Genomic DNA, 24,485 nt, shown 5'->3' on the forward strand with positions numbered 1-24,485 from the left:
CGCTTTACTGAATTGGCATGGGGTGGAGATGTATAACTGGGTATCATCAGCGTACTGATGATATCTCATCCCATCGTAGATTATGCCTGCTTATTACTGAGAAACCTCATGTCTCTTCCTCATAGGATGCTGTCCAGTGGTGGCTGCCCTGTTTTTGTATAGCAGCAAAGGGATTTACTAGCATAGAATAGTGGAGATGGATCACTTGGTAACATGTCTTTGAATCCTACAACTCCTAAATTTTACTCAGCAGGCAGAGATTCAGATATGGAGTATTAATTCTGTAGCAATAAATTAAAGGCATTCACTATAAGCCTTTCAATACATTTGACAGAAGGTATCTCCGGTTTTTTTAACAGGAGCATTTAATACAAGGACAAAGAAGGTAAGAGTTTCACTGCAGCATTTTATTAACGAATTTATATATACACAAGATAAAAGTAGGTGCCTGGCTTTTATTTGTGCTACAAAATCTTTTCAAATTGTGGATTGGGTGATCACTGTCTTTGTGAAATGACTGAGATGGGAGGTTGGCCCCAATCTCTGATAAAAGTTTTGTTTTTCTCCCTCCGATAAAGTCATCATGCAGGCAAGTTGAGCGCTTGTGGGTGTTACACAAGGGAAAACAAATCTGAACGAAAACTTGCCAGGTGTTCTGGACCTTTATCCGTGAGTTAAGTGTTTCTGAACCTTAAGAACTTCAAGATATGGACTTCAACTCCCAGAATCCCGCAGCAAGCCCTGGAATTCTGGGAGTTGAGATTCACATCTTTTAAAGTTGCCAAGGCGGAGAAATGCTAGGTCAGATCTCTCAAAGGTTAAAATAGGGAGAAAAAAAGAGGGGTGGGGGGAAGCATATATGCCAGGACTAAAGGAGCAGCAGCTGCTTTTAAGAGGAATGTTTCCTCCCAACTCACTTTCAGAAAAGAAGCATAATTTGTGCTTGAGGACTGATGGAATTCCTCTCTGGGGATAACGCATTTCAAGCTCCTAGTAGTTTTGGTAAACACCACAGAAATCATGGAATGTATTGGTGGAATAAAAAACAAGAATATTTTGTGCCAAAGTCATAAAATACAAAGGTGCCTTGAGGTGAAAGCCACAATTAAAGATGCAAAAGGTCACATCAGACAGCATGACCACTCCTTTTACAATCCCAGAACAGGCTTTGAAATGATGGTTATATTTACCAGAACGGTCAGCTTCCATCTTTGGTCCACTCTCCTTAAAAAAAAAAACCCAAACAGTGCTCGCCTCTGGATAAGGTGACCCAAGGTAGTGAAGTCTCCATCCGTGTTTTGAATATGTGGTAGGAAATTGGCAGAGTAGATCTTCGTTTCACAAGAGGAATATCCATCAGAGACTCATCAGCAGGGGATGTAGAAACATAACATCAGGGAGAACTGATGCTTAATATAGAACCGGGAAAACAAAATCAAGAGAGCCAAAGCTAGAAATGAACAAGAAAATGGTCCAGATCCAGTGTGTGTGTGTGCTATTTCCACATCTGGGAACTGAGGGCTTGGTTGGTTTCTGGGTCAACCCCTCTGCCCATTGATTGTCCATAGCGCATCACCCCGTTCGTGCCACAGAAATTCATCCCTGCCATTTGCTGCGTCACCTGAAGAAGAAGGCAAGGAGGAGTCAGGTCAGTTCTTCTTACACCCATCACTCAAGTTTTCCCTGCTGCAGAGGAAATTTTCATTTGCTTCCTATATCTTCATGCAGGGGTGAAATGCTCCTGGTTCGCTTGTGCCTATCGGTTGTCGGAGATTCAGTTGAAAAGGCAGCAAGGGGCTCTGTTCATCTGCCCAGACACTGCCATTTGGGTTCTTTTACTCTGAGATGCACAAATCGTTCTGTGCATGTGCAGAGGGTAAAAGAACCCAAATGGCAATGTCCAGGCGGAGCCTCACAATGCCTTTGCAACCGGCTCTCCCATGACTGACAGGCAGGAGTGAACTGCATTTCACCCCTGCCTTCATGCCCTCATTGTATTGGGGTTGATCATCCACCTCATGTACTTTCAGGCTACCTCTGAAAGTAATTAGGAGACTACAGTTGGTCCAGAATGAAGCTGTGCAAGTTGTTGTAGGTGCACCTAAGTATACCTACATTACACCAATCTTTTGTGAACTGCACGGGCTTCTGATTGGTCTCCAGACACAATTCAAAGTGTTGGTTATTACTTTTAAAGTCCTACATGGCTTGGGGCCAGACTATCTTCGAGACCGCCTTCTACCACATAGTTCCCAGTGACCGATAAGGGCCCAGAGTTGGTGTTCTCTGTGTCCCATTAGCTAAACAGTGTTGGCTGCAGGGGAGGACCTTCTCTGTGACTGCTCCAAATCTCTGGAAGGAAAGCGGTAAAAGACCTGGCTTTTCCGATAGGCCTGGGGCCGTTGATCTTATGGTGGCAACCAGTGAGATCCGGCCATGAATGGTATGCAGGGGTTTAACTGTTTGTATTGTAAATTGTTTTAAAACTATTTTTAGAGGTTTTTGTACTATTACTGATGTCCTCTGGGACTGTCTTCTGCCGCACGAATCCCAACAGCCGATAAGGTCCCACAGAGTTGGCCTTCTCCAGGCCCCATCGACTAAACAATGTTGTGCGGTGGGCCCCAGGGGAAGAGCCTTCTCTGTGGTGGCCCTGGCCCTCTGGAATCAACTCCCCCCAGAGATTAGAACTGCCCCCACACTCCTTGTCTTTCGTCAATTGCTTAAGACCCACCTATATCGCCAGGCATGGGCGAATTGAGACATCGCCTCCAGGCTTACAGAGTTTTATGTATAGTATGCTTGTGTTGTATGGTTTTTTAAATGATGGGTTTTTAGGTGCTTTCTTTTAATTATTAGATTTGTTACACTGTATATTTTTTTTATTATTGTTGTGAGCTGCCCCGAGTGTCTAGATACAAATCTAATAAATTATTATTATTATTATTATTATTATTATTATTATTGATGTTTTAGATTTTTGCTGTGAGCCACCTAGAATTACTAGGGAGTTGGGCAGCACAGAAATTGAATGAATGAATGAATGAATGAATGAATGTTCTTATCCTTGATAAGCATAGCACAATTATGTGAGGAAAAATCATGTTGTTTTTTTAAAAAAAATCTACATAAAGTTGAAAGCTACCATGAAGGTAATCCATACCAAAAAGAGGTATAAGCCAGTGCTGAACAACATGGTTGTCTGTGATTAATGGGAGCTGATACCAATCACATCTATAAGGCATGAGGTGCTAGACGGATTGAGAATATGATTATATCTAACAGGGTTCAAAAATGAAGATAACATCAAGGCCAATGTTCCCTCTACAGTGGTACCTCGAGATACGAGTTTAATTCGTTCCGGACCTGCGCTCTTAAGTCGAGCAGCTCTTATCTCGAACGACTTTTCCCCATAGGAATTAATGTAAATAATTTTAATTGGTTCCAGCCCTCAAAAAACTCACAAAGTTAGTCTAAATTATGCAAAAAGACATTGCAAGAATAAATGTAACTTTACTTATTAATAAGATGATAAGCTGAGAGCTTTCCTTCCCTTCCTCTTTTTACCCAAAACAATCAACATGGCAAACTTTTATTTTTATTCATTAAACTGTAGTTATTTATTCAACTTCACTGCCACCCAATCCTGTAGAGGGAGGAAAGAAGGGAGGAAGGAAAAGGAAAGCAAGAAATGGAGGGAGGAAAGGAAGGAAGGAAAGAAAGAAAGGAAGGAAGAAAGAAAGGAAGAAAGAAAGGGTGAAGGGACAGGAACAGAGGAAGGAAGCAAGGAAACTTATGAAAGGGGAGAGTAACTTCACTGCCACCCAATCCTGTAGAGGGAGGAAAGAAGGGAGGAAGGAAAAGGAAAGCAAGAAATAGAGGAAGGGAAGGTAAAAGAGAGAAAGAAAAAGAGCAAGAAAGAAAGAAAGCAAGAGAGAAAGAAAGAAAATGAAAGAGAAATAAAAATAGAGAGGGAGAATGAAAGAAATGGAAGGAGGGAAGGAAGGAGAGAAAGCAAGAGAAAGAAAGAAAGCAAGAGAAAGAAAGAAAGAAAGAAAGAGAAAGAAAAAAGAATGAAAGAGCAAGAGAGCAAGAGAGAAAAAGAAAGAGAGAGAGAAAGAAAGAAAGAAAGAAAGGCAACTTCAAAGAAAGGCTCACTGAGCATCTCTCACTCTCTCTCTCTTTCTATCCCTCTCTCTTTCTCTCCCCCCTCTCCCCCCTTTCCCTCTCTCTTTCTCTCTCTCCCTCTCTCTTTCTCTCCCCCCTCTCCCCCCTTTCCCTCTCCCCCCCCAGGCCGGCAGCGATGTTTTAAAACAGCCGCGCCGTTTGCGAGCTAACTCCTGAGGTGCGGAAGTTCGCCTTTGGCGTTTGGGCCGCTCGGAATGTGAAATTCAAAACAGCGTTCGGATCCCCCCACCCCCAGCAGAAGCCAAGGACCCCCAGAGTGGGGCGGCAGGGGAGGCGACCGCTTCTCCACTCACCAAGTGCCGGGATACGAACCGAGAAGAGCCGGGCTGGCTTACTTTCCTTCCTTCCCGCGCTGATGCAGAGCCACTCGAACAAAGCGTCACGCCCCCCTGACGCTTTTGGCGGCAAAAGAGCCCAGCGTCGCTTCGGAAGCCGCCGAAAGCATCAGAGGGGCGCGACGCTTTGTTCGAGTGGCTCTGCATCAGCGCAGGAAGGAAGGAAAGTAAGCCAGCCCGGCTCTTCTCGGCTCGTATCGCGGAGAGGGGCGGCATACAAATCCAAGTAATAAATAAAATAAAATAAAAAAATGTCTCTCCTCTCCCAGCTCTTATCTCGAGTAGCTCTTAAGTCGAGCAGCTCTTATGTCGGGGTTCCACTGTAATTTTTTTCCGGTGTTGGCGGAAAAGTATAGTGTCTGGGTGGCAGTCCCTTCAGGACTGAGTGGCATAGAAGTATAAATAAGTAAATGAATGAATGAATGAATGAATGAATGAATAAACAGGGAAATAATTCCCTTCTTTTTTATTAAAAGAAATTAATAATAAAACAAAACCTCTCTCTCTTTCTTTCTCTCATTCTCTCCCTTCCTCTCTTCTCTCTCTTTCTTTTTCTCTCTCTTTCTCTCTCCCCCCTCTTGCTCTTTTTCTCACTTTCTCCCTCTTTCTATCCCGCTCTGTCTGTTGCTCTCTCTCTTTCTCTATCTCTTGTTTTTTCTCTCTCTCTCTTTCTCTCTTTCTCTCTCTCTTTCTTTCTACCTCGCTCTGTTGCTCTCTCTTTCTCTCTTGTTCTCTCTTTCTCTCTCTTCCTTTCTTCTCTGGAGGCTGTGGAAGGTTTTTCTTATTTTGAGGCGTACCGGAAGCGCTCGGGGAAAGTGCTGTGAGCGAAGGGGCTGTGACTCGAGAAGGGCGGGGCGGTGCTCCTGGAGCGCTCGGAGAAAACCCTCTCATAGCCTGGGAGCGCTTTGGAAACACCTGCCCCGCCCCTCTCGCAGCCCCTTCACTAGCGGCTGGATGAGGAGGAGGAGAAGCCACAGCTGCCATTGCTGTGGGAGGAGCCACGCCTCAAGCCGGGAGGTGGAGGAGGAGAAAGCCAGAGAGAGGGGGCCGGAGGCACCTGGGGCGGGGGGCAGGGAGGCTCGGCACCTGCACATCCGTGGGAGGCGGGGGTGGCCGGCGTCTCCCATTGCACGGCCTTAGAAAAGACTGCGCGGGAAGTTTGGGGGGGGGGCCGCATCCACGCGACTTACAGGTAACATTGATCAAGGCTTATGCTGACAGATGTAGAAATTTTATTTTTTTTAAAAAAAAGGTAAACTTGAAAGAAAGCCCGACTTGTACAGAAGAAACACTCTCCCTTCCCACAAAGAATTGAGGTGGAAATTTATTGAAAAAAAAACCATAATGAATCCTAATTAATCTGAATCATCCACATGTCCATTACAGTAGTCCCTCACCTATCGCTGGTGTTACGTTCCAGACCTGGCTGCGATAGGTGAAATCCGCGATGGGGAATTTATCGACTGATAGTACTTATTTAAGTATTTATATTGCAATTGTTTGGTAAGTTTTCATTGTTTTAAGTGTTTATAAACCCTTCCCACACAGTATTTATTTTAGATACAGTATTTAAATACAGTATTTACAATTTTAGATATATATATATATATATATTTTAAAAAAACCTGCTGATCGAGTTCGGTGGGCTGTTTAAATCTGCCGATCGACTTCCTCAGAAACCCGCAATGAAGTGAAGCCGCAGTAGGTGAAGCGCGGTATAACGAGGGACTACTGTATAGGGAGCACTGATGTCATGTGCTGTTTTGTTATATTCAAATGCCGGTTTCCCCAAAAATAAGACTGGGTCATATTTTATTTTGAGCTCCAAAATATGCATTAGGGCAGCGATAGCAAACTTTTGGTTCGCATGCCAAACGTGTGTGTGTGTGCATGTGCTGGCATCTGTGCATATGCGCACACCCATTTGCAAACCCCCCTCATTCTGCCCCTGCCCCTGAGCACAATCCTCCCCCTCATCTCCACGCATGCGCACAGCCCTCAATGAAGGATGGTAAAAAAGTGGCCAAACTGGAAGTTCAGAAAAATGGGCTTCCATTTTGCCTGTTGTGCTGTTTTTTGCACTCTGGAGCCTTTAGGGAAGTTTCCTGAAGCCTCAGAGTGGGAAAAATTGCACAAGGGGCAAACTGGAAATCCGTTTTTTCAAACTTCCAGTTTGCCTGCTTGGCTGTTTTTCACACTCCGGAGCTTCAGGGAAGCTTCCCTGAAGCCTCCACAGGCCGAATCGCCCCAAAATCAGCTGGAGCTGACTGTGTACCCTCCGATATGGCTCCATGAGTCACTTGTGGCAATGCATGCCATAGGTTCATTATCACGGCACTAGGGCTTACTTTCGGAGCATGTCTTATTTTCCACCTCTGCTTGTTTGCAGCAGGGCAGGAGGCCACGGGGTGTGCTAATGTCACCACTGCAAGGCAAGTGGTGGAGCTGCCCTTGTGCCCCACACCAGCTTCTCTCAGGTCCCCCACAGCCAGGCAACCCACGACACCACACTTGCCTTGCTTTGTGGCAGTGGCTGCTCGAGCAGCTCTTCCAGCAGGACCCTGCGTGGTCAAGCTGCAGCCATGAAATGAGGTGGAGGGGGCAGCTGCCGCAGGCGCCTCCCACTGGCTTACTTCAGGGCCCCTGCAGCCAGGTCATCTACGCCCCGACCCCTGTCTCGCCTCACAGTCATGGCACCAGCATACTGTTCGGTCTCCTACTCCATTGCAGCGAAAAGCAAGCAGAAGAAATGGGCTGACAGGCATGTGAGCTACTGCTGCAGATGGCTGCTGGTGCTGTTGCCACAAGGCAAGTGTTGAGGCATGAATGACTTGACTGAGAGGCCCTGAGGGGTCACGGCACTGCGAGAAAACAGATGAAATGGGTGTATGGCCAATTGTGCAGGCTTATTTTGGAGGTAGGATTTATAGTAGGTGCACATGTACAAAACATGCTAGGGCTTATTTTGGGGATAAGTCTTATTTTCAGGGAAACATGGTAACATTTTGAACCAGTTCACCAATTTACCCCAAAACTAGAGTTCCCTCGCATCCCACTGAGCTTTGAAATGTTCCCCAACCCCCCGGAGTATAAGACACACCTTTTTACCCCAAAACAGAGGGTGAAAACTTGGGTGCGTCCTATACACTGAATGTAGGCCCACTCAGCCACCCCCACCCCTTTGCTTTTGTCTCCCAGCAATTTACCTCCTTGGAGCAAACAGAACAGAGCCTGTTAAGACAAGCAAATCATTATCAGTTTCCTGACTCTCAGCTGATTTGAGGTTGCAGACAGGCCGGCCATCTGCTAAAATGAAAGTGAAATTAAAGCTGCAAGGAGGCAAATTGCTAGAGAGGTAGAGGCAGGATTTTATTTTCTTCTGCTAACCAGGAACTATAAATGCTAATTATCAGACTACAAATGTTCAAATTATTAGACTTATTTTTAAAGACTGTTTTATTATTGTTCTAGACAACTTAACAACAAAATGAAGAAGCTTTTAAAAATGTTTGATCTGAAGAGGCCCAGTGCTATTGTATTGTCTTTTAAACAGCAGAGAATAATGTATACGTCCAGAAATCCACATCAATTTTAGCAGAATCTGTACAAGTATAATCTGAAATGTAGCAGTGTCCTGTTTAATATTAAGATAAGGGAGTTGAGTTAAACCCTGACTTAGTCATGTTTGGAGTAGATCTATTTAAATAATTTGGAGGGGTTAGTGTGACTATCTGTAAGAAAACTTTCTGGTATTATGTACATTTTTCCAATTCTTTGCTATTTCTGTGGGTCAGGCACACATGCACAGAAATACAGAGCAAACAGCATATAGCATCTGTGCTGTTTGCTGGAAGGAAAATTGCTGGGAGGCAAAGGCAGATTTCCTCCCCCCCCCCCTTATTTTTCTCCCCCAAAACTAAGATGTGTCTTTTCTCTAAAACATGCAGTATATTTGGACAATTAAAAATGAGTTCCATTCCTAAGGTCTATCCTTGAGTCAAACTGGTATGCAACAACAACAGTATTATTATATAGTACTGTGTAAGTGATATGGTGTAATGAAATAAGTCAATGTAATGAACTTGTGTGTTTAACTTCAAATTTTGCTATAATCGGCTCTGATCTAAACTGGGAATTATCCTTAAGATTGGGCTTCTCTTAACCCAGGAACGTGCTGTACTGTAGAAAACAACTGATTTCCCAGCTGACTAAATAATTCAGATAGCTCATGAAGACATAACAGCAATGCAGGTTTTATGTGCTATGGTTGCCACTAAGGAAAGTAGCTCTAAGAATGTGGAATTTAGAGGACATCAGAGAAGCAAGCTATGGAAATACTGGTGCCTATAGGCATCATGTTAAAATTAAGCCCATCCGCATATTATCTACAGGGAGATTTTTGAAATGGAAGAATATTATATTTGTCTACTTCCATTATTTCTGTTAATTTATGGGCTACATCAAGAAAACCTTCTGATATGCAGAGAATATAAACTTGGAAGGAATTCAGAAAATATTTTATCTTTTCATCAAATGGGTCTCAAAGTGTTTTATAAATTATTTTGGAAAGAGTTTTATGGTTGTTGCTGTTCATTCAGTTTCTACCATATTTATTATCTTCACTTATATGACTATCAGATTAAGCTCTTTCAGAAAAAGAGTGAGGACTAGCAACTTGATACCACTGTTTCTTCAGTATATTACTACCCCATATCCTCAAGTTCATTGCCCAGCCAGGTGGATTTAGAAGGCATGAGATTGTCTACCTGTAATCTGTAAATGCATATTTTCCCTTGCCCCAAAGGTTTGAAAGAGACCTCACTCAGACAAACACCTGCATTCTTACGGCTGGCTTTTACCTGAGCAAGGTTCCATTGTAATTGGTGAGCTGGTTGTACAACGTACACCGGTGGTGGGACAGGTGCCATGCCAGGCATGTACCCAGCTTGCTGCGTCGCCATCATTCCATTGGGGACCCCAATGACTGCAGTCTGCATGCCACCTACATAACCTGCTGGGATCGCCATAGGCGCTGCCATGCCTGCTGCTGCTCCTGCCTGCGCCATCACCCCCACTGGTGGTCCCATAATGCCACTAGGTGGTGCTATGCCTGAGAAATTGGGGTAGGCAGCCGGATAGGTCATTTGGGTAGGCGCTAGGAAGACAGCTCCTGCAGAGGGAGAGATACAAATGAAGATGTCACTTCTGCCATAAAAGCTCTCTTATGCATGTGTCTCACTGAGAGGAACTTCGTAATACTGTTGTGGAGAACAATAGAGGAGAAGCCTCCCCTCGCCCCCATAGCAATTGGGGCAGAACTTTATGAAAAGAGGCCAGACAAAAATGGATGAAGCATTCCTGATTCCAGATAAGGGAAGTGCTTGGGAAGGGATGGTGGTGAGTCCTGTAGGGATGGAGACAGGAGTGGAGTGTGATGCAGTCACTAGAAGGACAGAACACTTGAACTAAACCATTGTCTCCCTCATTAGCTCATCACTTACCCATCTTCATTCATCTTGATCTTTTGGGAAAGTCACTTGATGGATGATGTGACCAGAGGTGCCCCATAAGCCTCATTGTAGATTTTCCCAGTAAACCCCAGCTGTTATTTTGTAGTGAAATTGCTTTGAGCCAGAGAGGGCAATGAAAGGACACAGGAGGAGGCAGATGGAAATCTGTCTGTCAAGCATCACACCTATTTTACCCTTGAAAGATGAGCCATGGAAGTGGACCTATTGGAGTCTACAGTATTTGCTTGCTTATTTTAAAAGTTTCACTGCAATTCCAGATACATCCACAGTTCAGCCAGAATTAAATCAATACAGCTTTTAAGTATGGGGTCACTGAAGTCTGTAGTGCTTTTGAACTAGAGCAAAACTCTTGCACAGCAGCATCCTACAATAACCAGGTTATTTTTCTGATATATTCTTAGCATGCTGGGAAAATCAAAGAGAGCATTTGTGAAAAGTACTCCAACAAATCCACATATGCAAATCAGATCTCTTACTGAGACTCTTCTATCCTGGAATGGCTATTCACCTATTGCTCCACACAATACAACTTTATGTTGCCAACATCTTACTTATAAAGCAGTGAGCATATTATGAATCCAACCTTCAGTATTAAAAGCCCAACATGATAGATGGGGTGCATACCTTGTGCGGGGATCTGTGGGGTATGGGAGCCATAGAGAGAGAGGATGGAATCCTTGGAGAGCTGCTTCTTGCCCACCTCTTCAGGCTTGCTGTCAGGCTCAGGGAACAGGTTCAGCTTTTCAGGAACAGATCCAGCACTTCCAGCTGTGGGCATTGAGCCAACAACCTGGTGAGAGAATATATTGCACTTATTTCCAAATGTGGAGGCCAGAGAATTGATGCAGCATTTTTCTTAAATGTTCCAGTTCAGGTTTTCCATTTGTCAAAGTATTGCATAAATTAATTTACCACCTTAGAAGGATTCTGCAAAATAGGCAGTAACTGTCTCCTGACCTTCTAATGGGAGGTAAAGCCAAGTCAATATGAACCAACCCAACCAGAGACAGATAAGCACAGTGGTGGGATTCAAATAATTTAACAACCGGTTCTCTGCCCTAATGACTGGCTGGGCGGGCGTGGCCATAGTGGGTGTGGACAGAGGGTTTGACAAGCAGCACTCGGCTTCTGCAAAAACAGGGCAAAGGGGATGTGCCAGCCCACACCCCATTTTGGGCCCAGTAGGCCTCCCTGCAGCCTCCTGTGAGCCAAAATAGGGCACATGGGGGCTCCTGGAAGGAGTAGGCCCAGCCAGCAATTTAACTACTGGTTTGCCCAAACTGGCCCGAACCAGCTGAATCCGACCACTGGCTAAGGGGATCTAAAAGGAAAAATAGACAAGATTTTTCTGGGAACTCTCTACAGTAAATAATGAATGGCTCACATCTTGCTAAATTAAAAATAAATAAATATATCTTCATACTATTTTACATAATTGTCTGTAAACTCGACTGTTGAATGTAATGTAATGAAGATCTAATTGACTGAAAGTTTAAGCATGACTTAACCATTACCAAACATTTCAATTAAAATTAGAACTCTACTTTTTAAAAAATAATGACTACATCCAAGTGTAGTTTTAGACCTATTTCCCCCAGAATATTCCTGTGAGCTAAGTTGGGATGAAAGCGACATTCTAGTTCAAGGCCTCCCACCATTAATGTAACTTTCTCACCTTTCTCTCAGGACCCAGGGATCCAAATAGGTCCAAGTCTTTCTCCAAACAACTGCTGGCTTTTCCATTGGGGAGGGCAGTTGAAACAGGAACATCTGGGAGAAAAGGGCAGTGGTGGTATCAGCTGGTTTCTTGAGATCGCCCAAGGGACCGCCTCCCCCAAATTGGTTCCCTCCAATGAATTGGATTTCAACACCCAAAGGCTACATTTGATAAGCCCAAATATGACCCTGTGAGGTCAAAATCAAGTCCAATTCCTTATTTACTTATACATAATAAACGGAATCTTGCCAGATTAAAGCTGTAACCTTCCTTCTAGTCAAATAGATATACCCTGGGAGAATTTAGGCTGTGGCTATTCTGAACCTTTTCCTCTCCCCACCATCTAGTTTAGGAATATACAGTCTGTTGTCTTGGGCCTCTCTCTGGATTGTGCTGCCTTCTTCCTGAGAAACTGTGGTGTGATTGCCAAGATTATCTCCCCCCCCTCCAACCTTTTCTCCAGTTGCACAGTCCATCACAGAAAGTATGTCTTGGCCTTCTATACAGGATGGTCTGCAGATATTGTTGAAATCAACGTATAGCTGCTAGGGTATATCTGGACAGCAAAGAAAGATCTAACGTTTCAATTTTTGGTTCTGCTTTTCTTTCCAAGCCCAGTTTCTCCATAGCAGGCTGTATGCATTCTATTGCTAATAGATCACATTGATTCTCTTCACGCTGTATAAATTGCTAGGCTATTCTCCCATTTTACATTTCTTTGCTTGTATTACTAGCATGGAGGACAAGAAGCTGAACTGAGTAGTTTGAAGTCTCATCATTCTTTCCCCTGAATTGTTACTCATCCACAATTTCTGAGATTTCATCACATTTTACAAGTGTGATTTGGCAGCCATCACCATCACACCTAGAAAGCTGCTTTGGGTTTGGTGGAAAAGACAAGATTCCTGGAAAGCTACACCATTGCCAACATCACATGTGCATGGTTGTGCCCTGATGCTGGTGTGGAATTCACTCATTTTTGTTTTTATATACAGAATTCAGTTCCTAAACTATATGTCAAGGTTCCGACTGATGTCCTAATTAAATCACGAGCCTTAGGCCAAGCTTCAAAAGAAATCCAGTTATTTATTAGGAACTTCATGTTGGCACGTTGCAAGTGTAGCCAACTCTGACCTCACTTAATTCACGGCCCGGCTCTGACACTGTTTTCCCCTCCCCTCAAAATGTGTCATCAGTCACATTCCCCAATTAAGCAATTTCGTGGATTGTAGAGTCCTTCCCTCCAGCCACTGTTAGTATCCTTGGAGATGGCCTTGACATAGACATGGCTGGAATATGTTTTTATTTTGATTGAAGTGCTATCCCCTTGCTGCAGCTGTGAGGCTTGGTTTCCCATCCCACTGCCTATGGCAACTCAGGTCAGGAATGCTTCTTGAGTTTACACTATAAGTGCAGATTATCACTTACCCTTGCCCTTTTCATACTAGCTGAAGTGTTACTGGCCTTTTAACGGCAATCATTCTGGTGACCTATTTCCCCCCTTTAGCCTCAATTTTTCACCATATTTCCTTTGCACAGGAAATACTGATTGGCTCAACCCTCCAAACGCAACTGTTAACAAGCTGCCTCCTGATGAAATAGGAACTGAAAGGCTTTCCAGCCCATGTGTATCTTCTGCCACCGACATGTTATGCAACTTTAGGTTAGGAAATGTGGGACTGCTATTTGTAATGTTTTGGGTTTGGAAATGTTATAGTACTGCATATTCAGTGGGCCTGGTGGCAAAAAGTGTCTACAGAGAGGGGCGGCATACAAATCCAATAAATAAACAAACAAATAAATAAATAAATAAATAAATATATAAAGGATTCTGTGCCTGATTCTGGAAATCTATCTGCTGCAGCCTTGGACTAACCTGATCCACTAACTGAAGAAACCACTGGGTCAAACTGTGGCATTCTAGCTTACTGCAAAGCATTCTGGGATGTTGGCAGGAGTACGGCTAGTCCTCACATAGCAACCAGTGAGAAAGTTACAATGGGCCACCCAAAGGATACTTGAGACTCAATGTCAAGGTTACAATGGTCACATCACTGCATTTTGGCCACTTGCAGCCAGCTTGCACTTTATGACCATCTGCAGCATCCATATGACCTGTTTTTTTTTTAAATTTTTTTTTTGCCAATTTCTGGGGTTTATTTCTGGTTCTGCGAAAATCTCTCATTGGATAAAACAGATTCAGTTAACAAATGCCATGTTCACTGAATGATCATTGCAAAAAAGTTCGTAAACCTGGGCACCCGTTGTGACCTGCTTAAAGACTACAACAACTTACAACCATTAATTCCAGATTTAATTATGATTGTTGAGGACTACTTGTAGGTTCTGGGCCTCCTTGTTCTTTCAATACAAAATCAGGCTCAACATTTCCCTGCACCTATCATAGCTGAAACCATCCTCCTACACAACAAACAATTTTTTGTATTTAATGACCTCTGATAAACCTCCGTGTTCAAGAAACACAAATAACAGACTTAGCAAGAAATTATGAAATCAGAGCCAGTAGTTTGAGTCTTTAACTCTTCACAGCTCTCCTACCCCAAATAGAAAAATGCCTCCTTACTGTTTATTCAGCAACAATGCAACAAATATTTAGAAAAGAAAGCAGAATGCCAGCAGTGCTCTTACCAAGTCCCAGCAGGTCTATGACTGGCTCTGAAGGTCTGGGAAGGCTTTTTGTAGTTTGAGGATCCTCTTTCTTCTGAGGCTGAAGGAAGCAGAAACCACCAAAATCCTTTGAGGCATATTTCATGAAAAAGGAGCAGTTTTCTCATCTTTGCATCTTCAGAAAACATTCCTGAAACACTCATGAATTTTGAAACTTATTCTAAAGCTCATTCCAATGTTTCAGCCAGCCAGCTAAGACAGTTGGGCTTTGTCTCTCTATAAGATAAGCATTTCTTAACCTTAGCAATTTGAAGATAGATGGACTTCAATTCCCAGAACTGCCCTGCCAGCATATGTGGAATCAGAGAATTCTGGGAGTTGAAGTCTACCCATTTTCAAGCTACCAAGGTTGAAAAACACTGTTCCAGATTATTCTAAGGAGGTTGGCATGCAGTTGACATTTGACAATTGACAATTGTTAGCACCGAGAGGAATAAAGTTTATAGCATCTGCACAAGCCCGCCCTGAAGCTTCCTGACACCTAGATAAGAATAAGCCTCCTGATGTTCTCATTCGCACAATGAATTGCCCAGTCTAATCTCTGCAAAGTCAGCAGGTGGTAAATATGTGAGGTTCCACTGTCTAATTCACAAAATCAAATCTGCTAGATAAGTAGCTACTGAGTGCTGAGTGCCAGTAATAAGATGTATATGAATTTCTTCCCACATGCCAAATGAAATAGATGCAAGAGGGCTGCATCTCATCTCAGATCAGTTGATTACTCAAGAGTGAATCTCTCACTGAATATCTCTTGCTCTCTTCCTCCCCACAAGACAGCAGAAAGAAACCAGAAATAACCATAGCTGTTTTACCATTTTGACTTTCTCAAAGATAACTGGCACCATTTTTTTCCCAGTGGTTGCTTCCTTCTTCCATTTTTCATCTTTTTCTCTCTATGAACAAAAACACTCAAAATGGTGAGAAGGTAAGCCAATTAATTCATCAGAATAATTTTGTTTCCAGGTCAAAGGGAAACATCCCCTGCTAAACTTCATATGACTGTAAATGCAAAATACTTCCTTTCTCCCAACCCAATAGCGTTGTTTACACAATCCTTTTAATTTGGACTGACTCATTTTTGGGAGTTCACATAATTCCTTCAACCAGGGTTTCTCAAACTTGGCAATTTTAAAATGCATGGACCTGATCTCCCAGAATTCTGGGAATTGAAGTCCACAGGTCTTAAAAGTTGCTATGGTTGAGCTACTGCCCTAAACCCTAAATTAATCAAAAGGGCTGGCTAAATTTTCCCTCCCACCAATGATCAGTTAAAAACCAGCCAAATTTCGTGAAAAAGCATTTCAGTCAGGCCTTTGATTAACCTGCTAGAATTATTTGTCTCCCTGTCTTGTCTCTGTCCATCTAAAGCAGTGGTTCTCAACCTGGGGGTCGGGACCCCTTTGGGGGTCGAACGACTGTTTCACGGACCAAGACCCTGGGAAAAGACAAATTTTCCATGGTGTTAGGAACTAAAGCTTCTATTCTAGCACCTTGGAACATATTTTTACAATCCGACCAATCCAGCATTTACAGTGAGGGCGTCCTTCTGACCTTCCTGCCAATCAGCTTAAAGCTCTGTTGGGAGAATTGGCGATTGACTTATGATTAGGGGTCACCACAACATGAGGAACTGTGTTAAGGGGTCACAGCATTAGAAAGGTTAAGAACCAATGATCTAAAGAGCTCTTTTTTGACTGCTTCAGTCTAATTTGTTTATTCTCTGTATGGCAAGCAATTCATATCTCTTTTTTTCATTGCATCCTTCTTAGAAGAAAGTGAATAGGCGTTGGACTCTTACCTGAACACCTCTTCTCATACGCTGAGCAGGTACAGCAGTCACATGGATTTGCTCGCTGTCCTATCCAATCAGGACTGAGCCTTTAATCTTAAAAAAGATTGCTGGATCCACCCCCAGAATTCACGAATCCGTAGACTTGGCTTAATAGTGGTGGCTCAAAGGATGAAAAAGGTAAGTTGTTAAACAACAGGTAAGAAAAGGAAGAGATAGGGAGGGAAGTGACTGCTGTACCGAGAAGAGGTGTTCAGGTAAGAGTCCAATGCCTATTCTCCATACTGAGGAGCGGGTCCAGCAGTCATGTGGGACATACCCATTAGATGTGTCCCTAGGGAGGGAGCAGTTTTAAGTGTCATGAAAAACAACTGCCTGTAGGACTCTCTGGCCAAAGACTGCATCTGCTGAGGCATAGGAGTCAATCTTGTAGTGACGGATGAAGGAATTAGGAGTGGACCAAGTGGCCGCTTTGCAGAACTTTTCCAGGGGAGCTTGTGTGGCCCAAGCTGCTGCTATGGCTGCACTCCTAGTAGAATGTGCCGTAATGCCTCTTGGAATGGGCAGGGAGGCAGATTCGTACACTTTTGCAATTGCATCTCATATGTAACGGCTTAGAATGGTGGAAGACACCTTGACTCCCAAGGACCTTGGGTGATAGGCTGCAAACAGAGCTTCAGATCTACGAAAGGCCTTGGTGCATTGGATGTGCAGCGCTCTGGTAAGGTCTAGGATGTGCCATCTGATGGAAAGATGATGGTCCGGATTTGTGCAGAAGGATGGTAAGATGATGTCTTGTGTTCTGTAAAACATGGAACTAACCTTCGAGAGAAAGGTGGGGTCCAAACGGAGGACCACTTTGTCCGAATGAAATTGGCACAGATCCTGGTGGATGGAAAGGGCTGCCAGTTCCGAAATCTATCTGGCCGAAGTGATGGCCACCAGGAAGGATACTTTGTATGAAAGATGACAGAGAGAGGCAGATATAAGAGGTTCGTATGGAGCGTGTGTGAGTGGAGCCAGGACCCAAGGTAAGTCCCAGGTAGGATATCTGTGAATGGTGGGAGGTCTGAGATTTGAAATACCTTTCAATAATTCTTGAATTTCAGGGAAATCTCGGAGTGGTTGTCTGCGAGGTCCAGTGATGACCGAAGTCTGCGAATGGTATTGACTGAAAGTCTTTGATGGAACCCCTTCATCAGAAAGGAAACAATCCTGTGGATGGGGATGCAGATGGGAGATTCTCTTGGAGGTACCACTTGTGGAACTTACACCAGGTATGGTCATATATTTTGTTCGTAGAGATTCTTCTGGATGTCAAAATGACCTCGATGGCGTCTGCATCATATCCTCCCAGTTCTAGATCGTGCCGGATAACTGCCAAGCAGTTAGGTGGAACCACCCCGGGTCTGGATGATGAGAGGCACCCTGTTGCAGCATATCCCCTGAAATGGGGAGTTGCCAGGGGGCCTCAACAAAAAGATGTTGAAGGTCCATGAATCAGGCACGGCGTGGCCAGAGTGGAGCCATTACAATTATCTGAGCTTCTTCGAGGATGATCTTGTGAATCATGTCTGGAATTATCGGTATCAGGGGAAAGGCGTAGAGTAGACCCCAAGGCCAGGTAGTTCTGAGGGCGTTGAATTGAGGGAGTTGGGAGTTGTTGGTGGTTGCAAACAGGTCTAGCGATGGGAGACCGAACTTGAGACAGATCTATTGGAATAGAAGCCTCCACTCCCCCAGATCCAGAATTTTGTGGAAGAGCCAGTCCACCTGCAGGTTGAGGACTCCCGAAATGTGGTCGGCCATCAGGGATTGGAGATGTCTTTCCACCCAGAAACCCAGGTTCAGAGCTTCCTGCATCAGGGCCTTGGACCGGGTGCCCCCCTGGTGGCATATGTGGCTCTTCGTCACCATTTTGTCCGTCAAGATCAGGACATGTTGCTCTCTGATTTGTTGTCTGAATTGCTTGAGAGCCAGAAAAATGCTCTCATCTCTAGCCAATTCATTGGCCGGGAAACCTCCTCTGCTGACCATGTGCCGAGCTATCAAGCCTGATGTGTGGGCTCCCCAGCCCGACAGGCTGTGGTGATGGTGAACTGATCTGGAATCCTGAAGAGGGACCCTTTGTCCACGGCGGAGGGGAGCCACCATGAGAGGGATCTCAGGACGGTCGGTGGAATGGTGATGTTGAGTGAAGAGGTGCTGGTACCCGACCTCTGGAAGAGTAACAGAATCCATTGGAGGTCTCTGGCGTGGAGATGTTCCCAGGGAATGACCCCAATACAATATACCATCTTTCCCAGTAGGGAAGAGAGTGATGCGATAGGAGCACTCCTCTGTGATTTAATCTGGAAACGAACTCCCTAATACTGGTCTTCCCTTCAGTAGAAAGGAAAACTTTAGTTTGGATGGAGTCTATTACTGTTCCCAAGTGTTGGAGAGTAGTGGAAGGAACCAGGTGACTTTTAGCTAAGTTGATTGAGAAACCATGCTCTTGTAAGATAGACATGGAAGTCTGAAAGTCTGAAAGAGTGCCCTCTCTGGATGAACTGTGAATTAATATGTCATTCAGGTAGCATTGTATGTGAATTGGAATAGCTTGGATGTGAGCTGCTAGGGAGCCCAAGAGCTTAGTAAAGACTCTAAGGCAATGATGGCAACGTATGGCACGGGTGCCACAGGTGGCACCCAGAGCCATATCTGCTGGCACGCAAGCTGTTGCTCTAGCTCAGCTTCAACGTTCATGTGTGTTGGCCAGCTGATTTTTGGCTCACACAGAGGCTCTGGAGGGCATTTTGGTCCTCCAGAGAGCGTTGGGGCGATGGGGGAGGGCACTTTTACCCTTCCTTGGCTCCAGAGAAGCGTTTGGAGCCTGCAGAGGGCAAAACACGAACCTACTGGGCCCACCAGAAGTTGGGAAACAGTAGGGTTCCAGCCTCCAGAGGGCCTCCGGGGGGGGGGAGGTGATTTTCCCCTCTCTAGGCATTGAATGATGGGTGTGGACACTCGCGCATGCACGACAGCGCACACACGTTCTCCCAAGGAAAAAAAGGTTTGCCATCACTGCTCTAGGGGCAGAGAACAAACCAAAAGGCATACCCTGTATTGATAATGTCTGCCCTGAAAAGCAAAACGGAGGAATTGCCTTTGTTGACTGGAATATGGAGATATGCTTCCATAAGGTTAAGGGAAGCCATGAAGTCCCCTGGGTGGATGGATGCAAGAATGGAGGACAGGGAATGCATCTTAAACTTCCCGTACCTGATGTAATTATTTAAGCATTTCAAGTCCAGGATCGCCCTCCATCCTCCTGATGCCTTAGGGACTACAAAGAGGATGGAGTAAAAGCCTAGGCCCTTGACCTTTTTGGGAAGAGGGGACTGGCTGGATGGCCCTAATAGATAAAAGGTGAAGAACAGCCTCCTCCATCCAGAGGAAGGCTTCGGGAGACCTGGGGAACGGACAGGAAATTAAATGTTTGGGAGGAAGGGCTAGGAATTTCAACTGGAGACCCCATTGGATGGTAGAAAGGGCCCAAGGGCCCTGGATAGACTGGTGCTAGGTGAAAGAAAACCAAGCCAGGCATCCCCCAATGGGGATGTTAGATGTACTACCATCTGGTTCTTTTGGTAGATTTGGAAGCAGAAGAGCCTTTTGGGTTTTGGGCACCCCTTCCCCAGGAAGATCTATCTGACTGAGATCGAAAATGGGAGGCATACTGACCTGAGGTTCCTTGGTAGGCAAAGCTTTGCCCAGATTGGCGAAAAGGCTGCTGTGTTTTGGTTGCTTTCTTTGTAGTGGGTTCAAGGACTTTCTATCCATGGTCTCAGTGAGTAACGGGTCAAGTAAATCTCCAAAGAGATTTTGTGCTTTAGAGGCTCCATTGAGAGCTGCCACTTCTGCATGACCCCTGCCACTGATTTAGTTGCAAATCTAGATGACTGAAGCATGGCATCTGCCACATACTGAGCCGCCGCAAATACCTTGTTAAGGTCTTGTTGACCCCGTAGATCATCTGGGGGAATATGGTGTTGAAGTTGTTGGAGCCAGAGCAGCATGGCTTTCATGAACAACGAAGCTGCTGCTGCAGATTTTATGGCCCATGAGTCAGCGAAGAAGCTTCTCTTGAGCATCTGCTCCAGGCGTTTGTCTTCTGGTTTTAGAACCTCCTCCGCCTTGCCTGGCATGGCCGCCACTGAGTGGAGGGTCTTGATTCGTTCATCCACGTTAGGGAAGAAGAGGAGCTCTTCATAAGGTGAGACCTTATACGGCTTTTTGTCCTTAGAGAGGAGGGATTGGATCCTGAAGTGGGGTGGTCCCATTGTTTGAGTAAAGCCTCTTTAAACAGTTTTGGCATAAGGATGACATCTGTGTCCTCCTGCTCCTCCATGAAAAATGGGCAGCTTTCTTCCTGAGGAGCGGAGGTGGATGGGGCAGGTTGGTCTTGAGCAGTCAGGCCCCTGGCCACCCTAGCCTTAAGTAATAAGTATCTGAATAACTGAGATGGAAAAATTGTGGAGGGGGGGGGCTTTGATTTGAGACTCCTCATCCTCAGAAAGGCCTTGGAAAATATCATCCTTATCCTCTTGATCTTCTTCATCCCCATTGTCCTCTTGAGATGAAGAGGAATCTGGGTCCTGGACTGGGGCTTAAGGGCCTAGTCCTGTGGAACTGGGGACGAGGATGGGGGTGGGGAAATTGAGGGTCATGAACTTGGCATCAATAGCTTGGGACAAGGCCGAAAACATGGTTTGAAACTCAGGAGGTAGGTTAAGTCAAGGAGATAGGAAGATCAGAAGTTATCCTGTGGGCCTGGGCTGGGCCAGGTTGAGGAGGGTCTTCCCCACTAGACTCTGCTTCTACTGGACTTAAACCCTAGAGATTTGGTTGAGGCCTATTTAGGTTAGGTTCACCCAGAGAGAGGACCTGGTCACCTTGGGAGGGGGAATCTGTGGGATCAGGTGAGCTAACATCTGCACTCTCAAGTGTTTGGCTGACTATTCATGAAGCCTTTACAGGGTTTGGTCCCACCTTTTCTCAACTCTGGTCGCTCTTGTGGTATTAGAAGTCCCTAAGGAGCTGAAGGCCTGGGGAATGGGATCTATCTCCTCCCCAGAAGGCCTAGTGTCCTGTTGCCTCTTGGCTGTACTTTTCTTGGAAACAGTGGAGGCCATGGGCTTGGAATTAGTAGTCCAAAGGCTGATTTAACTAATAGAGAAGTTAAAATAATAGATCCCAAGGGACAATGGGCCCAGACTTCTTGGCCCATGAACATCTGCCACTCCAAGACAATTTGGACGACTCCAAAGTTCATGCCAGAGAGTACATAGGCTAGGTCTCCGATTAAAGCCACGAAAGGAAAAGGCCTTGTAGAGCAAAAGCCTGAGACACCTCACAGCAAGCTCTGGGCGCGCGGCAGACTTTATGGTGCTAAGTGGATTGCATGGGCGAGCTGCTGGTGCCAAAAATTTAAGGAGCGCTGAGAGCCGTTGTGTTGATCTAAAATCTGAAGTCCAGGAGACTAGACGAGGCAAAACTTGTCCGCTGTCCCACTCCGCAAGGGGGAAATGAAGGAAACCCTGGCCAGATAGATTTAATTAAATCTATCTGAGCGGCTAATCTAGCGCGGCTAATAGCGCGTGCCACAGCTACTCCGGTAGCCGGAGCCAAGCCCAGGAGGACTTTTTTAAGCCTCTACTGATTTAAGTGACCAGAAAATTAATGAAAGGAAAGGAAAACTTATCTGTACTATTTTTTGAAGGTGAAGACGTTGAGAGGGAAGGTGTTAGCTGAGAGGAGCTGAGCCACCATGCGTCCTGCTGGTAGGAAGACTGAGCAAATTCTGGGAAAGGGCGGATCCAGCAATCTTTTTTAAGATTAAAGGCTTGGTCCTGATTAGATAGGACAGTGAGCAAACCAATGTGACTGCTAGACTCGCTCCTCAGTATGGAGAAGTGTTGTGGTTGGCTCTGGCCCAGCTCCTGCCCCAAGGAATATGGATGTGGATGTGGGGGAAACATCCACATGCCCCAGGCCTGTTTTGCTTCCAATAGAATCTCCCGACGAAGGCTCCTCTGACAAAGGAAGCGTGAGTACCAGGGAAGGGGGGAGTTTGGCAGACAGCCCAGGAGGAGATCAATCATCCTTATCATCCCTGGATTCTGAACAAGAACTTATGACAGACCCACACATGCATAGAGTGATGCACAGGAGATAAGTGAGGCCACCTGTGGTTGGGTGGGGCTGCTGTAATTAGTGCTACAGATAAAAGAACAGCATGCTGGTTTAGCCTTGTGGAAGTTTATCTGATTCATAGTTTCGTCAAGATCGTGGTTTTGCTGTTTCCCTGTTCAAGATTGTGTGTGGACTTTCTGGACTTTGGAATTGGTCTCAATTTCCCAGTTACTGGGTGAGAAATTGGATTGTATTCAACCTGTGCCTTGTGTGTACCAGAAAATCCCTTTGACATTTAAAAAGGGAGTTTTTTCTGCTTTTTCTGTTGATAAAGACTTTTGGTTTTCCTTCTATCGTGTGGTGTGTGTCTTTTTGGACTAATTACTCTGTAATTACAGGCGGTTGGGACACCCTGGCAGAACAGAGAAGATATCAGTTTCAGAGGAAGACAAAACAGAATGTCAGAGAGAGAGAGAGAGGTGGGTATTTTTACCTATTATGGGCTCTGTCCCATTGACTATTTCCTATATCCCATCCCACATGACCTTGAAATAATGGGATCCTTCACAGAATAAAATTGTTCATCCCATTTTATGAGAAGTTCCTGCCAGTCAAAATTACTGGATGGAAGCAGAAGAGCAAAAGCATTCATGCATTTAGAACCAACCAACCAACCCGTAGCATGTTGATGTCGAGGCTTCTGTCCATGTACTTCTTCTTTTCGTATTTGTCTCTGATAAAGCTCTCCACTGCTCTGGGAGGAAGCTGGATAAGGATGAACAGACCAAAGGTTTCGCTACCAAATTAGATGCTGCAATAATTTTGGAGACAACCATCAGGCTGTAGTTAAGCTAACAAGGAACTGCCCAAGATGGTTGGGAGGTATGTAGTTGTTTCCACTGATAAATTAAAAAAATCTGGACTGCCATTTAGATTGCAGCACAAGTTATAGAAAGCTCCTAAGCAGCACCCATTCCCTTCCCCATGCATGTGCACGCCCCCTGCACATGTGACCAACCCCACCCGCACATGCATACAGGCCTCACTGAAGCCTGGGATGGTGAAAAAATGGCCAAACGGGGAAAATTGCCCATTGGGCTGTTTTTCATACCTCAGAGCTTCAGGAAGCTTCCATGAAGCCTCTGGAGGGAGTGCGAAATAGCATTCCCCAAGGCTGAAAATCAGCTAGCCCAGTGCGCACAGGTACGCTGGGTCTGACGTAGGGCAATCCATCGATATGGCTATGCATGCCACAGGTTTGCCATTACTGGGATAGGAGATTAGGATATTGATATCAATCTATGGCCATGGGCAGATAAATTATTCTACATAAATTTTATGAGTTACCTGCCTCTCTAATAGAGCAGTGGCTAAACTTCATAACATCAATATGTATGGACGTTAGCTCCCAAAATTCTACAGCCAGCCACCCTGATCCAGAGACATCCTTTTGTTCCACATAAAACTGTTTTAAAAGTTATCTCTAGCAAATCCCAGCGGTGTTGACTTAACTAAGGGAGAAAAAACCCATCTTAGATAAAGGCAACAGCAATTCCCATTCATATTGTTGCCAAAAAACAATATGCAGTCTCCAGGCGGACATAGACTATTGGGAGAACACTGCATACTGCACCTCCTAGTCAGGGTTAATCTATGAGATTCGGTTTTCCAGAAGATGCTTACTAACAGGGAAACCTCATCAAAATTCTGAAAAAGGCTTTAGAGACTTAAAAGATTTCAGAAAGTGATATAGAGATATCCCCTTCCCACACTGATGCTAAGGCCTCCATCTTCCTATGGGGACAACAGGCAGAAAAGGATGCTGGTCTGTCTGGGGTCGTCTGAAGTTCTCTGGCAGGTAACCTTCATAAAGCCGATTTGCTTTGCCATTTCCCATTTCTTGCATACACTGGAATACAAAACAGAAAGTCTTTGTGATGTTGTATAATTATAATTAGGCTTGCATTTGTTTCATTTGTTTGAATTAACTCCAGGAAGGAAGCTTTTTATATTTTTGAACGCTGACAACTAAAGCCTCGGGGGTGGGTGGGTGAGATAAA

The 24,485-nt window shown here is 44.8% G+C and overlaps 1 protein-coding gene across 2 annotated transcripts in view; it reads right to left on the bottom strand.

The window, feature by feature from the left end:
• Positions 1-386: 386 nt before the first annotated feature.
• LOC139174398 (stromal membrane-associated protein 2-like) overlaps positions 387-24,485 on the bottom strand; it is a 78,916-nt gene continuing 54,817 nt past the window's right edge. Inside the window, exons 3-10 of one of the 2 annotated variants that reach the window (XM_070764736.1) lie at positions 24,249-24,334; positions 23,101-23,179; positions 15,272-15,352; positions 14,421-14,499; positions 11,730-11,824; positions 10,679-10,844; positions 9,383-9,693; positions 387-1,621 (exon numbers count right to left, since the gene is read on the bottom strand). In XM_070764736.1, coding sequence (XP_070620837.1) covers positions 1,496-1,621; positions 9,383-9,693; positions 10,679-10,844; positions 11,730-11,824; positions 14,421-14,499; positions 15,272-15,352; positions 23,101-23,179; positions 24,249-24,334 — 1,023 coding nt within the window. In that variant the 3' untranslated portion in view covers positions 387-1,495. The remainder of the gene's footprint in view (positions 1,622-9,382; positions 9,694-10,678; positions 10,845-11,729; positions 11,825-14,420; positions 14,500-15,271; positions 15,353-23,100; positions 23,180-24,248; positions 24,335-24,485) is intronic. The other variant, XM_070764737.1, reaches the window with a different exon arrangement.

Source organism: Erythrolamprus reginae, chromosome 11, assembly GCF_031021105.1.
Source record: "Erythrolamprus reginae isolate rEryReg1 chromosome 11, rEryReg1.hap1, whole genome shotgun sequence".
Taxonomy (NCBI): Eukaryota; Metazoa; Chordata; class Lepidosauria; order Squamata; family Dipsadidae; genus Erythrolamprus; species Erythrolamprus reginae.